General features: G+C 35.1%; 1 protein-coding gene across 2 annotated transcripts in view; it reads right to left on the minus strand.

The window, feature by feature from the left end:
- Positions 1-17549, minus strand: part of OSTN (osteocrin) — a 42745-nt gene that overhangs the window by 10263 nt on the left and 14933 nt on the right. The window contains exons 2-3 of one of the 2 annotated variants that reach the window (XM_065942898.1): positions 17100-17180; positions 14370-14584 (exon numbers count right to left, since the gene is read on the minus strand). In XM_065942898.1, coding sequence (XP_065798970.1) covers positions 14370-14584; positions 17100-17180 — 296 coding nt within the window. Of the gene's footprint in view, positions 1-14369; positions 14585-17081; positions 17181-17549 lie in introns of both variants that reach the window. The other variant, XM_065942897.1, reaches the window with a different exon arrangement.

The following is a 17549-nucleotide window of genomic DNA, read 5'->3' on the forward strand; positions in this document are numbered from 1 at the left end:
CTCCAGTGTTCCTGCCTGGAGGATCCCAGGGATGGGGGAGCCTGGTGGGCAGCTGTCTATGGGGTCGCACAGAGTCGGACATGACTGAAGTGACTTAGCAGCAGCAGCAGCAGCAGCAAAGTTATAAAATATTTTCCTATGTTGTTCTAAATATTTTTTTCAGTTCTGTCCTTCACATTTACATATTTAATCCTTTCGAAGTTATTTTTTATTTATGCAGTGACATGGTCACGTTCCTTTTCTTTTTTTTTCCAATATTCACACTTAATTATTTATATATTCCAAATTCAGTGTCAAGTTTCATGGGAAATCCTCTTGCAGTTTTACCTGGAATTGTGTTGAATCAAAGGTATAAATCATTTTGGAGAAAATTGAATTCTTTACAATATTGACTCTAACTATCCAAGATTAGCTGTTTAGATTGTTTTTAATGCCTTCTCATGTATTTCTATGATTTTATCTATAAAAAATTTATTGGATTTGTTGTTGCTTATCATTTAAGAATATGTGTTGTAGGTTTTTTAATAGTTGGTCCTTCCTTGGTTAAAAAAGATTTCCTTCTGTTATTAGTCCACTGGTGATTTAGATCATAAATAGATGTTTAGCTTCATTGAGTGTTATTTCTGGATCTATTGGATGATATGACTTTACTTCTTCAATTTGTTAGTTCTATTAGTTGGCTTTCTAAAGCAAATCAAACTTTTATTTATTTATTTATTTATTTAAAAATACACTCTTTTGCAAAAGAAACAAAAGAGACCATAGCAAAAATCAACAAAGCTCAAAGCTGGTTTTTTGAAAAGATAAACAAAATTGACAAACCATTAGCAAGACTCGTTAAGAAACAAAGGGAGAAGAACCAAATCAACAAAATTAGAAATGAAAATGGAGAGATCACAACAGACAACACTGAAATACAAAGGACTACTACCAGCAGCTCTATGCCAATAAAATGGACAATTTGGAAGAAATGGAAAAATTCCTAGAAAAGTATAACTTTCCAAAACTGAACCAGGAAGAAATAGAAGATCTTAACAGATCCATCATAAGCATGGAAATCGAAACTGTAATCAGAAATCTTCCAGCAAACAAAAGCCCAGGACCAGATGGCTTCACAACTGAATTCTACCAAAAATTTAGAGAAGAGCTAACACCTATCTTACTCAAACTCTTCCAGAAAATTGCAGAAGAAGGTAAACTTCCAAACTCATTCTATGAGACCACCGTCACCCTAATTCCAAAACCAGACAAAGATGCCACAAAAAAAGAAAACTACAGGCAAATATCACTGATGAACATAGATGCAAAAATCCTTAACAAAATTCTAGCAAACAGAATCCAACAACATATTAAAAAGATCATACATCATGACCAAGTGGGCTTTATCCCAGGAATGCAAGGATTCTTTAATATCCACAAATCAATCAATGTAATACACCACATTAACAAATTGAAAGATAAAAACCATATGATTATCTCAGTAGATGCAGAAAAAGCCTTTGACAAAATTCAACATCCATTTATAATAAAAACTCCCAGAAAGCAGGAATAGAAGGAACATACCTCAACATAATAAAAGCTATATATGACAAACCCACAGCAAACATTATCCTCAATGGTGAGAAATTGAAAGCATTTCCCCTAAAATCAGGAACAGGACAAGGGTGCCCAGTCTCACCACTATTATTCAACATAGTTTTGGAAGTGTTGGCCACAGCAATCAGAGCAGAAAAAGAAATAAAAAGAATCCAGATAGGAAAAGAAGAAGTGAAACTCTCACTGTTTGCAGATGACATGATCCTCTACATAGAAAACCCTAAAGACTCTACCAGAAAATTACTAGAGCTAATCAGTGAATATAGAAAAGTTGCAGGATATAAAATTAAGACACAGAAATTCCTTGCATTCCTATACACTAACAATGTGAAAACAGAAAGAGAAGTTAAGGAAACAATACCATTCACCATTGCAACAAAAAGAATAAAATACTTAGGAGTATATCTACCTAAAGAAACAAAAGATCTATACATAGAAAACTATAAAACACTCATGAAAGAAATCAAAGAGGACACAAACAGATGGAGAAATGTACCGTGCTCATGGATTGGAAGAATCAATATTGTGAAAATGAGTATACTACCCAAAGGAATCTATAGATTCAATTCAATCCCTATCAAGCTACCAGCAGTATTCTTCACAGAACTAGAACAAATAACTTCACAATTTGTATGAAAATACACAAAACCTCAAATAGCCAAAGCAGTCTTGAGAAAGAAGAATGGAACTGGAGGAATCAACCTGCCTGACTTCAGACTATACTACAAAGCCACAGTCATCAAGACAGTATGGTACTGGCACAAAGACAGAAATACAGATAAATGGAACAAAACAGAAAGCCCAGAGATAAATCCATGCATCTATGAACACCTTTGACAAAGGAGGCAAGAATATGCAATGGAAAAAAAGACAACCTCTTTAACAAGTGGTGCTGGGAAAACTCGTCAACCACTTGTAAAAGAATGAAACTAGAACACTTTCTAACACCATACACAAAAATAAACTCAAAATGGATTAAAGATCTAAATGTAAGACCAGAAACGACAAAACTCTTAGAGGAAAACATAGGCAAAACGCTCCTTGACACTAATCACAGCAAGATCCTCTATGACCCACCTCCCAGAATATTAGAAATAAAAGCAAAAATAAACAAATGGGACCTAATGAAAATTAAAAGCTTTTGCACAACAAAGGAAACTATAAGCAAGGTGAAAAGACAGCCTTCAGAATGGGAGAAAATAATAGCAAATGAAGAAACAGACAAAGGATTAATCTCAAAAATATATAAGCAACTCCTGCAGCTCAATTCCAGAAAAATAAATGACCCAGTCAAAAAATGGGCCAAAGATCTAAACAGATATTACTCCAAAGAAGACATACAGATGGCTAACAAACACATGAAAAGATGCTCAACATTGCTCATTATCAGAGAAATGCAAATCAAAACCTCAATGAGGTACCATTACATGCCAGTCAGAATGGCTGCTATTCAAAAGCTTACAAGCAATAAATGCTGGAGAGGGTGTGGAGAAAAGGGAACCCTCTTACACTGTTTGTGGGAATGTAAACTAATACAGCCATTATGGAGAACAGTGTGAAGATTCCTTAAAAAACTGGAAATAGAACTGCCATATGACCCAGCAATCCCACTTCTGGGCATACACACCGAGGAAACCAGATCTGAAAGAGACACGTGTACCCCAATGTTCATCGCAGCACTGTTTATAATAGCCAGGACATGGAAGCAACCTAGATGCCCTTCAGCAGATGAATGGATAAGGAAGCTGTGGTACATATACACAATGGAATATTACTCAGCCATTAAAAAGAATTCATTTGAATCAGTTCTAATGAGATGGATGAAACTGGAGCCCATTATACAGAGTGAAGTAAGCCAGAAAGATAAAGACCAGTACAGTATACTAATGCTTATATATGGAATTTAAAAAGATGATAACAATAACCCTATATGCAAAACAGAAAAAGAGACACAGATGTACAGAACAGAGTTTTGAACTCTGTGGGAGAAGGTGAGGGTGGGATGTTCTGAGAGGACAGCATTGAAACAAGTATACTCTCAAGGGTGAAACAGATCACCAGCCCAGGTTGGATGCATGAGACAAGTGTTCAAGACTGGTGCACTGGAAAGACCCAGAGGGATGGGATGGGGAGGGAGTTGGGAGGGGGGATCGGGATAGGGAACACATGTAAATCCATGGCTGATTCATGTCAATCTATGGCAAAAACCACTACAATATTGTAATTAGCCTCCAACTAATAAAAATAAATGGAAAAGAAATGATAGTGGGTTATCTTTTGATACATTAGTAGAATTGTTTTGCTGATTTTTTTGGGGGTATAATTTATATCTGTAATTATTGATGAAGTTATTCTGTAATTTTCTTTTCTTACTCTTTTCACGCATGATTTTGGTGTTCAAATAATGCTATTCTCATGAATTGAGAACTATACCTTCTTTCTTAGGTATTATTTTGTTATTTATTGAATTTTTTCATGCTCTGAGACTATGTTCTGTATGACCACTAAGCTTTTAAAAATGATAAAGCTTATTTGTGAACAGATACTTATTTAAACAGTTGTTTCATGTGAACGTATTCATTTTTTCTCACCAATTGTAGGATACACAACAACTTGTATTGATTCTGCTTATAGTTTTGAGTTTCAAAGAAGGAAACTTAGGACTAAGTTTAGTGTGGAGAGTGTTCTCTCAAAACAATGATTTGCTACTACATCTTAAAGGGACAATAAAATACCTGGACTCTTTCAAGAAGGGCATATAGCTCCACCAACGCTGAGTAACAGCAAAAAGGGGTAAATACTGTAATGGCTAACAGAGGATGCTCATTTAAATAGTTCAGTGATTGGGACTTCCCTGGCAGTCCAGTGGTTAAGACTACGAGCTTCTACTTAGGTCCCTGGCGGGGGAACTAAGATCCTGCATGCTGTATGGTGTGGCCAAATAAATAAATAAATAGTTCAATAATATAGATTAGTAAAACACAGAATTAAATATGTATACTTTAAAGGTTAGGTGCATATAGTAGCCACGCTCCAAGATAAACTCCCATAATTCTATTATAATGCAGTCTCCTCCCACATTGAACAAGATTGACCTCTGTCACCAATAGCATATTGTGGAAATGACTTCTAGAGCTAAGTAATGAAAAATGCTGCAGCTTATGCCTTGCTTTGTTGGATTACTCACTCTAGGGGAAATCACTTACCATTTTCTAAGGCCATCCTACAGTCCTTTAGAGAGGTTTACATGACAAGGAACTAAGGCTTCCTGCCAAGATCTAGCAAGGGCCTGAGACTTCCTGCCCTTAGCCTTGTGAGTGGGCCATTCTGAAAATGGATATCCCCAGGCCCCATGCAGCCTTCAGATTACTGCAATCCTGGCCAGCTTCTTCACTGTAACCTTGAGACAGACCCTGAGCCAGAATCACTCAGGCAAACTTTTCCTAGATTTGTGAGGCACAAAAACCGAGTGAGAACATAGATGTGTATTATTTTCTTGCTGCTGCTGCTCAGTCACTGAGTCATGTCCATCTCTTTCTGACCCCATGTACTGTAGGCACCAGGCTCCTCTGTCCATAGGATTCCCTAGGCAAGAATACTGGAGTAGGTTGCCATTTCCTTATTGTCTTAAGCTGCTGTATTTGGGTAACTTGTTTGCATGGCAATAGATACCTAATACAGTAAGACTCAAAGGGCTGTGGGATTCCACAAGAGAAGAGATCATAGCCAAATTTGAGGGTTCTAGGAGGAACTTGAGGAACACATGAAAACAATAAGACAAACGGTGACCCCTGAACTCTGCAATCTTGTTTATCACAACTTAAAATTGTAGAATTAATAAATGACATAAGAAGTTAGATATAAATATAAGAGCTTAGAAAAACTAATATATGAGACAGACTAATATGAAGGAGACTCAGCAAGGGCCTGTAAAAATGAGAATGAATGAAAGGTTAACTTTTAAATGGATTTTTAAATTTAGAAGAGATCATTGGGCTTTCAAATTCAAATTCCAGAATGTTCTGATGAAAGACCACACAAGTCTGAGTGATGATGTAATCTTTTTAGGGACCAATACATAATGCCCCCCACTTTTTCTGAGTCCATCTTTAGACACAAAATAGAAATAAGATATGAATGATCAATGCATAGAAATCAAAACATCATTTTGTTTAAGCTGAATGTAGAGTAAAACTTCAATTTGCATTTAAATGACTTTCCTACATTTCCTCTGAGGATTAGACAGATTTACACAATTAGTCCTTATTATCAAATAAAAACAAGAAGAAAGGGGATGAACTGAACATGCTCAACTCTTCCTTCCAAATTAACCTATCTGGTGCATGATTACTTCTCTTTTGGGAAAGAATAAATAAAGGATTAGTGTTTGGGGTCAGTATTTTTCTAACTGGAGTTTCTCTACTTGGAAACATGAGGCTGGAAAATATGACTTAATAAATGTGATATGTTTGGAATGATGAAAGAAACTGCTACTTCATTAGCACACAGTTGACTTATGACTTTTGGAGTTCTACCTCAAAAATGGTAATTAAATATTAAGTAGATTCTATTAAATTTTTGATGATGGTGCTGACTAGGCATACTGTCAGCTTCTGAAATAGTATCTCCCAAATGGGCCATATTAACAGCCATTCAGAAACAAACCAGGAGCTCTGGAATTATATAGTGAGATTTAAAGGGTTCCAAATCAGACATGCCTGATTTGGAAACTACTGTAGATTTGTAGGACTAGGCAGAAAGGACTTTCATTTACTTGGCTCATGAGCCTCTTTGAGGGTCTAATGACAGTTGAAATTTCTATCCAGCAAATGAATTTACACAAAAATATCTTCTATAATTTTCTTTTGTGGGGAGTAAATAGTGTACATTTCAAAACCCATATATGGAATTAAGTATTATCCCTTTTGGGGGAAAGTTTTAAACCTTCATGCATGAGTTAGGTTAGAAGTAAAAGGTAAAGAGACTGTTTCTTTTCACGGACCTGAGTTGGGGTGTAAGAGGCAAGCAATAAAGAACAATTATTGGGGAAAATGGCCCAAGATCAATGCTCAAGGGCATTTCCTATAGAACAGAGTTTTGAATATGAGGATGGAAACATGAAAATAGGGCACCACATTCTGAGTTCTTTCTCTGTGTTCTTCACCATGAAATTGAGCCCATTTTGAACTATCTGCTTTAGACATTAACAATTAAAAGCTGGAAAGGAGAAAAAAATCGTGGAATAACTGGATTGGCCTTAGTCTGTGGCATTGTTTTACAATGAATTAAAAAGGTGAAATCTTAGGATTTTTTACCCTTAATCTTTGGCATGGTCAAGAAGGGCAATTGTGTCTGACAAATTGAAGTTGGAATTGCTATTCTCAATTTAGTTTAAACTTTATGTCTGGCTTAGGATAGAAACATATATATCATTGGTACAGTTTTTCCAAAATTATTTATTTAATGTAGTCACTCTAAGTGAATTTCACTTTTTCTGGCCTTGGACAAGTGCCTTATTCACATATAATTTAATTTCTTTATCATAAGCAGCTTATTTCTCTAGAAAGTTATTGAACTTGAGGTTCAAGAACCTGGTCTAGCTAGATTATAGCCAGGAAGTCATTTTATATCTGTGAAAATATACCAATAAAAGGAGGATAATATTTTCTTAGGGTGTCAGGAATTTTAAAAACCCAGTGTATTGGAATGTTAAAATGGGATTCTTTCTGTCAGAGTTTTGGCTGTGGCCCAGAAAAACCGAGGGGGAAAAAAACATGGTATTTCCTCTTGTATTCCAAAGTAGGGTGCTAGAGTTATGCAGTATTTGTGGAAAAGGTTGCTATAAACTATTTTTCCAAACTTAAACACCCCCACCCCAAAAAAAAAGAAAGAAAAAGATAAAAGATTGATACTGAATAGGTAAATAGGGAGAATTTCTCTGTAGCAAGTTATTGGAGAACAGGGACATTTCCCTCTTTTTTCATATGGAGAAAGGGCTTCAAGAAAATCTTGTTTCTCTGTCAGTCTTTATGCTTTGGCGGAGGAGCCTGGAGGGCTGCACTTCTTGGGTACGCAAAAGAGTTGGACATGACTGAGCAACTAAATGACAACAAATACCCTTTAAACCAGGGTAGACCTCATAGAACAGACTATGAAATCTAAAGGGCAGGAAGCTGTGAGAATTGGCTCAATTCCAGAGTGAAGAGATGGTTACATAAGCAACAACTTTACTTTCAGTGACCAGAGTCAAGGATGTGGGTTTTCTGTGGAACAGATGTAGAGCAAGCATGTGGGTAGAGGTGGCCTAGGTTAATTATAAAAGGAAAGTTCCCCTGCTTTTGGCCATGGGTTATGGGTGATGCGGCCTCAGCAGGATGCTGGTGGTGTCAAATGAAGAAACCAAGCAAATAGGATGAAGGTGAGGAGCAAAACTGATCTGCTGGAAGAAAAGCATTGCTGGAGGCAAGGGAATTTATGTCAGTGTTCACAATGGTTATTCAGGGACCCCCACAAAAACAGCCCATGGTGAGGAGTCAGCTTTGAGTATTCACTGAGGGCAGAGAACATAAAAGTCAAGTCATGATAGTATCAATAAAGTAAAGACTTTTCTTTGCACCCTCTTCCCCAGTACTGGAGGAGACTTAAGACAGCCCAGAGTGATAGGGGAAGGGGTGAGGGTAAATTGACACAAACCATTTCCCACTGCAGCTTTCCAGCTTGAAAAGGAAAACATTTTTAATACTTATAATTTGGTCTAAGACTGCTGCTGAAGCTGCAATACTTTGTCCACCCGATATGAAGAACTGACTCATTGGAAAAGACCCTGATACTGGTAAAGATTGAGGGCAAGAGGAGAAGCGGGTGACAGAGGATGAGATGGTTGGAAGGCATCATTGACTCATTGGACATGAGTTTGAGCAAACTCAGGGAGATAGTGAAGGACAGGGAAGACTGGCATGCTGCAGTTCATGGGGTCACAAAGAGTTAGGCAGGACTTAGTGACTGAATAACAGCTAAGACATATGAATAGTTATTTTAATTACTGAAATAAGATTGTTTTTCTAATAAAAGTGATCAGACAAATTTTTGTTATTTCAATGTGACCCACAGAGTCATAGTACCTTCTTTTGTTTTTACCCAAAAGACAGATAATAACAACTACTGAATGTGTTTGAGTGCATATGGGTGAGGGATAAAGCTGCTTTTCTATTTATGTTCTATAAAGTCCTTCTCTTTCAATTAAGTGATTATAGTAACAGTGTTAAAAGTAAAGTGTTTATTGGCCTGAATCTATAGAATGTATGTAACTGTTCTGGGTAACTTCCATCTGTTCTCCAGATACACTCTCTGCCTTTTCAGTCCAGGAAATGAACCTTTCTGGATCCCACAAACATTCCTGTACTCCCTGGCTTTGGTTTGGGGCAGGCAACGGGCAACCTTGGCAGAAGAGACTGGAAGGAGAGAGGAAGTGAAATCAGGGTAATTTTCCACTTGCTCTCTCCTTGCAAGATCACTTCCTCTTAACTGGAGGTCACAGCTTCTCCCAAGGAATCTGACTCTTCAAAAACCAGGTTCCTGGGCTATTGTGCCATACGTTACGATTTGCCTCTCCCAGAATTTCATAGTCTTGCTGTGTCTAAAACCTTCTCAAATTTTCCTGTTTCAAACGTCCTGCCTGTTTCCTGTGGAAATGCTGACTGACACCATGATATTACTTCCCTTCCTGACCTCAAAGTATTAATGGGAGAATTAGAACAATACAGTTGTGAAAATATTTACCCTAATTAAATTTAAATATAAGTATTATTATTGTTAATATTTTACAAGGCATTTTCAGTGTTGTGTGAAGAAGAGAGAGAAACCACTTTTTAGAAAAATTCCAATATCTTCTAATGTTAAAGGTCATTCAAATAGTAGATATTATTTTGCTAGGGAAGTGGTCGAAGCTACTTCCTTTTATTTTTCATAAGCTGAATGTCCACTTCAGGCTTTAAACAAGTGAGCTGAATGGAGAAAATATTTTGAATTTCAAAGCATATTTGAGATAACCCTGCTCTGAGAATTAAAGTAACTTACACATTCACTTGAAGATGAAGCTAGTGTTATAATCAGGTGGGATAAATATTAAATAAAATATAAAATAGGAAACAATAGACGGTTCTTTGCTTCATTTTACTATAATCTGACATAGACTTTGTCCTGTGTTTTTTTATGCTTGTTTTCTGTTTTATTTTTCTTTAGCTGTTCATTCATTCTTCCATTTTCATCTCTTATGGACCTTTCCAAAAGCATATTTAAAAAATTTTCTTTTCTGAATATTTTGTAGTAACTGAAAATAAACCAATGCATTTCATACGCTTGAGACAGAGCTTTAAAATCTGGGGTCATGTACCAATATAATTCAAGGATCCATAAACATGGATGGGAAATGTTACACCTTTAGTCTCATTACTCTCTAATTGAAATATAGCATCGTTTCAGTTATAAATGTACAGAATAAATTGCAATAATATTAGTAGTAAGTACACACTTGTCACAGTAGAAATCACAGATACATTCAGATCACATTTTTGTCATTACAGATGCTTCGAAAGTGCTGTGATACTCAACACTACTTGAAATTATTGTTTTTTAGACATGTCTTTCAGATCTTATTTTATACATTAATAGATTAGTATATATGTTGTCATTACAAATTCATTATTAAGTATTTTGATAATTCTGTTGCTATATAGTTTATTGATAACTTTTCAACTCTTGAAGTTTGTTTATTTAAAAACAGTATTCTGAGAAAAGGTCCATAGTGGCCTTTGACACAAAAAGAACTTATGGATTCCTAGGCTAAGTGATGGGTGAAATCTTTGGGCTACAGTACGAAAAATGGAGCTCAGATCTATAACCTTATATTGGTGAATATGAGATGATAGACAATGAAAAATTATTGAAGAAACCACTCATAATTTCTTTAAACAGTGATTTTCTTCTACTTATCACCACTAAATTCTAACTAGATTAAATTGTATGTTATAATTTCTCATTCTAGTCTCCATATCTTTGTGGTATATTCTGAGTCATTTTCTTAAGATTATTATATGATGAATGTAATTACTCTTTTGCCAGGTCTAATCTGTGGTTTATCTTATTGTTTAGTTTTGTTTCTTTACTTTGTTTTGAAATATTTCAAATACAGTCCAAAATAGAATAGTATAATGGACTCTTATGTAGGTATCATTCTAAATCAACAGTTACTGACTATGGTGAGTCTTGTTTCATTTATTCCATTCTTACTCCTGTATTATTTTGAAGCAAATCCCAGAAAAATACTTTCAGCTGAATATTTAAATGATAGTAAATCTAATTTTAAAGTAGCCACAGTACAATTTTCTTATTTAAAAGTTAACAATAATTAAAATCAAGTAGCCATAGTTCATATTCACAATTCTCTTAACACTTGTTAATTTTAAAACAAATCACTGTTTGAATAAGGACCCCGACCCCTCAAATTGTGACTGGTTAATAACTCTTTTGTTTTTGAGTCTGTAAGTCATGTCCAACTCTTTTGCAACCCATGAACTATAGTTCTCCAGGCTCCTCTATCCATAGGATTTCCCAGGCAAGAACACTGGAACGGGTTGCCATTTCCTTTTACAGGGGACCTTCCGGACCCAGGGATTGAACTCATGGGTTCTGTCATGTCGCTTGCATTGCAAATAGAATTTTTACCACTGAGCCACCAGGGAAGCATAGTAAGTCCCTTAAATCTACTTTAATCTTTTCAATCCCTAATCCCCCCATCTCTTGTTTTTCTTTAAATCTTTGTAATGTATTTATGGAAGAAACTATGTTATTTATTCTTATTTTCTACAGTCTGATTTGCCGTTTGCTTCCTTCTAGTATTGTTTTTAAAGATTTTTTTGATGTGGACCACTTTTAAAGTCTTTATTGAATTTGTTACAACATTGCTTCTGTTTTATGTTTATGATTTTTTTGGCTGCAAGGCAGGTGGAGTCTTATCTCCCTGACCAGGGATAGAATTGGCACATTCTGCATTGCAAAGCGTATTATTAACTAGTGGACTGCCAGGGGAGTCCCAGATTCCCCGTATTGTTTCTGGTCATTTCTCTGTCTTCTCATATTTCCTGAAAATTGGCAGATGGAACTCGAGGCAAGAATTTTCTTTTGCATTTCTGTTATATAAGTAGTACTGAGTTAGTCCAATATAGGGCATATAATGACTTGCTCTTTTTTCTCTTGTGATGCTAGCAGAAAATTGACAATCATTGTCTAGAGCCATCATTTCATTAGGGTTTGCAAAATGGAGACACTCTTATACTATCATTCCTCCTTCACTTATTAGCTGGAATAATTATATAAAGGAGAATTTCAACCTCATCTAATATGTGTGCTGTTTCTTCATTGCTGTAGCTGTACAAATTTTGTAAAAAGGAAATTCCACCTTTTCTTCTTTGTGTTTGCAAGCAACTATTTGTTGTAATATCCTTTTGTGCTCAGTTAATAGCCAAGAAGCAATCAAAAACTTACCTAAATTTTATATGCTCTCGCTAATGACCCTAAATTGCTTGACATTTTGCTATATGTATCTTATTAGACTGCATAACTATAATACACGACACTCTTTTTTGAAACCATCATTGCACTCTAATTCTAAAGTTATGTTTGTATCACTTCTTGTGGGGGTAACTCTAGAGTCATTTTGACTGAACAAATTCATCCACTAGCTTCCTCAGGAAGTACTACTTATGAGAACAATATTCCCTAATCTTTTAAACAGTTGTAATAGTTTATTTTTAGCTTTCAAATGTGAAATACTGTTTAAATGAATATTAATGTTCACCAATTTCCCCTTATTGTCTATAAATTGAGCTATGTTAGGTAGATTACATCTCCTGATAGCTTAAAGAAATCATTATGATGAAACCTCCATGTAGATTATATATATTTATATTTATGCAATATTATAAATTCATATACAAGTTTTACATAAACATTTACATATTGATTTTCAAATTATTTTGTAGACTGTGCTGTAAGATCCAAGAATAAAAGAAATTCTGTTTATTAGAAGGCACAATCTTTTCTCTTATCCTTTGCGCTTCCACAATCTTCTTTATAAATTGCTTTTAAATGTATCTCTTGTTTTGTGTTATAATTGGTTAAAAATATTTCTGCTTTTAATTGGCATGTGATTTATTTGAGGGAAAGAGACTATATTTTTCTTCTTTTTTCCACCATTGTCCAACACAGTGCCTAGAACATAGGTGAAACTAACTTGTATTTCTTAAATTAGAATAGGATCTAAATTTCAAAATACAGGTGTGGAATTTTTGTCAAGTATATGTAGGATAAATCTAGGCCCAGAATGATTTTATTTCCTAGGGTTGCTTTGAGAATCTTTCAGAACAGAAGTCTAGCAATTGCATCCTGTATGTTGAAAATCAAAGTGAAAGCAAAATCATTCATCAGGAACAAATATGACAAGTGCCAGAATTCCAAGTGACCAAGTAAAACTGGACTAAAGGATGTGGAGTTGAGTGCAGGAAGAAATGAGGTGTCAGTAAATGAAACTCTCCATAGGATTTCCTAAGGAGTTTGCTTTTCTCTTGTTAGCAATGGGAACTTTTTAAGAAAATATTTTTGTGTTAGATGATTCCTCTGGTAGTAAAAGATACAATTGGTGATCTAAAGAAGTGAGGATGGTGGTGGAAGAAGAGATGAGGGAAGACTGGAGAAAGAAAAGGTGAAAATATCATTTAGGCCAGAATTAAGAAAGTCTTCATGTGAAAGGCTCTCTCGGAGATATTCAACATATAAAACAAACAAGATTTAAAGAATTTAGTGAAAAATGAAGTGTTTCAAGTGAAGAAGAGGATTCCTGTGAGCAAAAGGGATCCTAGTATATTCCCCAAATTTCAGACTATGGGAACTGTGTAGTCTCTTGGGCCACTGCTAATATGAAGTGTCTAGCACAAGGAGTAGATTTTGAAGAGGTAGAAAATGAATTATGTTTGGTATGACTGCTTTAAAGTACTGACAATTGCTCAATGATTAAAGAGAGATTTAATTACTTTAATTTTATTATAATAATTAACAGTTTGCAAAGTTCCCATTTGATTTTTATGGAGGTAAGTAATTATCCCCATTTTCCAAACAAGCTGAGGAACACAGAGTGTAAGATACTTATACAAATCACATGGCTAGAAATAAAAAGAAATTTGGCATAGACACATCTGTTTTGACTCTAGGTCCTGAGAGATCTTCACTATCTTCTTGGTATAGGAGAGGGGACTTACTCATATCATTTGGAAAACTTTGTTAAAAAAAAAAGGGTAAAAATAAAAATGAAATTCTACTTACCTCTGTTAAAGGGAAAACTTAATTTACTGGAACATTTATCTCACAGTATACACTTTTGACCTTACCTCCCAAATGCTGTATGTCTTTAGTAATAATTACTTTATATCTACATGCAACAGAATCTTCTTCAGAAAATATTTTGACAAAAATATTAATGCATATTAGTGGCAAATTCAATTTTAAGTACTTTGATAATTCAAAAGTGGCAGCCATTTTGTTTCCCAAACTTTATTTCCACAATGATGCCTTTCAACTCAGAAATGGGCTAAGACACTTTCAAATCTGTTTACCTACAAGACTTTCATTGTACTTTTTTCTAGGTAGGATTCTCTCTGTTTCTCCACCCAGTGTGGAGGAATTAGAAAATGAAAATGTTCCTTCTCCAAGAATTCACTTACCTCTGTTTACCTTTATGACTTACAGAGCCAGCTGAGAGTCTGTCCAGGGGAGAACCAAACCCAGAGAAGCTTCTTTTCTTCTTTGTTTCAATCACGTCATTCTCCAGAGATACAAGTTCATCAAGAAGTAAGAGTTTTGCTGCCAGGTCTGTGGCCGACTTCTCTTCTCTGACTGTGGGTGATGACTGAACACCTAAGATTCCAGAATCAAAGGCCTATTGGGCAAGAAAGGTGAGTTCATTCATTAAGAGAAGGAGTATACATGCAATCATCTATATTTGGATTTTACTATTTTTTACCTGACATGCCATGAAACTTGGTTTCTCACGGAGCTATGATCCAGAGAGAAATACTTTTGAGGAGAAAAACACATAGGGTTGAAGTTTATCCAAAAGAAATGAAACCAACACACACACACATACACACAAAGAAAGAAAGGATGAACTCCAGATCTGCCTCTAAAATTTAGTATGTTAACTAATTATTCTTTCAGATTATTTCCCAGTAACAACTGCATTCTTATTACTCTAATAGCATTTTATCTATACTTCTTCCATCTCTACAATTATTACATTTTCCCTTGTATTATATTAACTACAACACATGTATGTTGCATATTAGATTGTGAGTAACTTGAGGTCAAAGACTATGTCTAAACAGTCTGTGCTATTTAATCCCTATTCTGATATTTTGCTCATTATTAATGCACCAATTAGTAATTATTTCTGATGAATATTTATTGAATGAATTCTGAAAAAATATAAACTTCTTGCTATTTTCTTTTCACTACTCATTCATTAATTCAAGTCACTAAACATCCACTATGCAGGTCCTGTATTTGACCGAAGAGATACAAAAATAAGAAAAATCCAATCTGTGTTTTGAGGGAGCTTACCATCTCTATCAGTGTGATTTACTAACAAATAGCAATCAGTATCTATAGAGAGTCAGAGCTATCCCAAGGATTTTATTGTCCCATGTCAAATTTCTTATTTGTATATTTACACATATTGCTACTTGGTAGTCCATCCAAGTCATAAAAGTGTAAGTGTCTGGTTTATGAAGTCTATCTTCCTTTCTCAGGCCCAATCACAGCATTTTAAAAAAATGCTCCTATTAGCAACCTGGAGTCATTCTGTAGTCCAGGGGATGTAACTTCTTTCCCAAGAGTTTGAGAATATTCCCCTCTGAGAAGAAACATTGACTACAGCCAGACTCTTGGTGTGAGCAGGACTCATTTTTTTTCACATCCTGTCTTTGTTTTTGAATTGTTTATCTCATTCTCTTTCTCTTCCGTTCATTTTTTTTCCACAATAAAATGAAAGAGTAGCACTTTCTAAACCTTTTCATCATCGACTCAAACATTTTTCTTTTGGAATTCTTGCAGTCTGCCTCAAAGCTCTTGAGACTAATGACCGTTGAACTTTCCTAAACAAGTCAAATCTACTCTAAGTATGGCTAGTTCTTCTTGGAAAACCCCTCTTGCCCTGCTCTTTCTGATTCCTATCAGGAGTGATTGATATCAGATCCTCTTGGCAGCAGAGGATGAGATGGTTAGATATAATCCCCAACTCAACAGACAAGAATTTGAGTACACGCTGAGAGATAGTGAAGGACAAGGGAGCCTTGTATGCTGTCGTTCATGGGGTCTCAAAGAATCAGACACAACTCAGCAACTGAACAACAGCAACGACCTCTTCACTCTGCACACTCTGAATCCCCATATAATTTATTTACCCCCTCTCTCTGTCTCTTTTCTATTCTGTCCTGAGTACTGCCACGAAGTAAATCATCTCCAAACACTACTTTCATCATATAAAAAAATTAAAAATCTGTATAACCCTTTGTTAGTTACAGTGTAAAGTCCAGAACTCCTTTGAAAAAGTCTTAACTTCTATTATTTCCCTACATAAACTTGGAAGCATAGAAATTAAAGAGGGAATAATCATGAGAAAGAAATTATAAAGATCAGGAGAAAAACCAAAGAGTAAAGTTAAGAGATCTTTTATTATCTCTCAGAGGGTCCTCCAAAAAATATGTGTTCATTCTTCCTACTGATATACATACAAAGTCGTTTTCTTTCTTTTTAAAGATATTCTTAATCCTCAGGAAAAAAGGCACAAACCTTTTATAACACTTGCCCTTCAGTAAAATGCATTTCGGATTCTCACTTCATGCTATTTAAGAAAGTACAAAGAATGCATATTTCTCTTAAGATCAAATGAACCAAGTTAACTTTTCTCTGTGTCAAGATGTCCTCACATTTCTTTTTCTTTGTAGTTTAGTATTGGCAGCAAGAAAACATTTGTAGAGTGATAAAATTTTGGCCAAGCGACTCAAATCCTGACATGTAAACAACTTTAAATTTCACATAAAAGCATTTCATCTTTATATAATTCATTCAACTATATATATATATATATATATATATATATATGGCTGAAATTATAATGAATTTTCTCCTAAAGTTTTTGGTTTATGGAATACCAATCTTTGTTGTTACTTACAGTTTCTTTCTTTTTTTTTTCTTTTATATATTTAAATACCGGATTTTCTCTGAATCCATTGTGAGGACACAGCATAGAAAGAAGTGTCTATTTACTTGATTTTTGTGTTATTGAAATTTCTCCATATTTGTCAGCAGCACCTGCTACTGACCTTAAGAAAAATGATTTAAGTTCATTAAAAAATACGGTCCCTGGTTTCCATTACCTCTGTTGTGACACCCACTGGGAGCACTTTTCCTGAGCTCCAGAGCATCAGTGTCATAGCCAGGATAAAATGTGCACTTGCTAATCTCCAGTCCAGCATCTAAGGGCCACACACAACAGGGTTAACATTCATTAGTTTGACATATAAAGATAGGAAACAAAAATGCCTGTAAAGCTTGTTATAGGCAGGTAATAAACTAAATTATTCAGTTTCTCTACATTGGAGTGCACCTTTGCAATGCTTAAATTATACTTAATAGAGGCTGTCAGTCTGCCAGAATGAATTCTATCAAGGTTTCATTTCCATGGAAACCTAGACTGGGGTTGTACAGTTATAATCATAATTTAACTCAAAAAAACCAAAGTCCGAGAAATTTCTAGTTTGCGGAACCTTATTCTTTGAGTGTCTAATCCACAGGCTACAACATCATGTACCTAAAGAGAAATGTGTTAAATTGACTAGGTATGA

Source organism: Muntiacus reevesi, chromosome 8 (assembly GCF_963930625.1).
Source record: "Muntiacus reevesi chromosome 8, mMunRee1.1, whole genome shotgun sequence".
NCBI classification, from domain to species: Eukaryota; Metazoa; Chordata; class Mammalia; order Artiodactyla; family Cervidae; genus Muntiacus; species Muntiacus reevesi.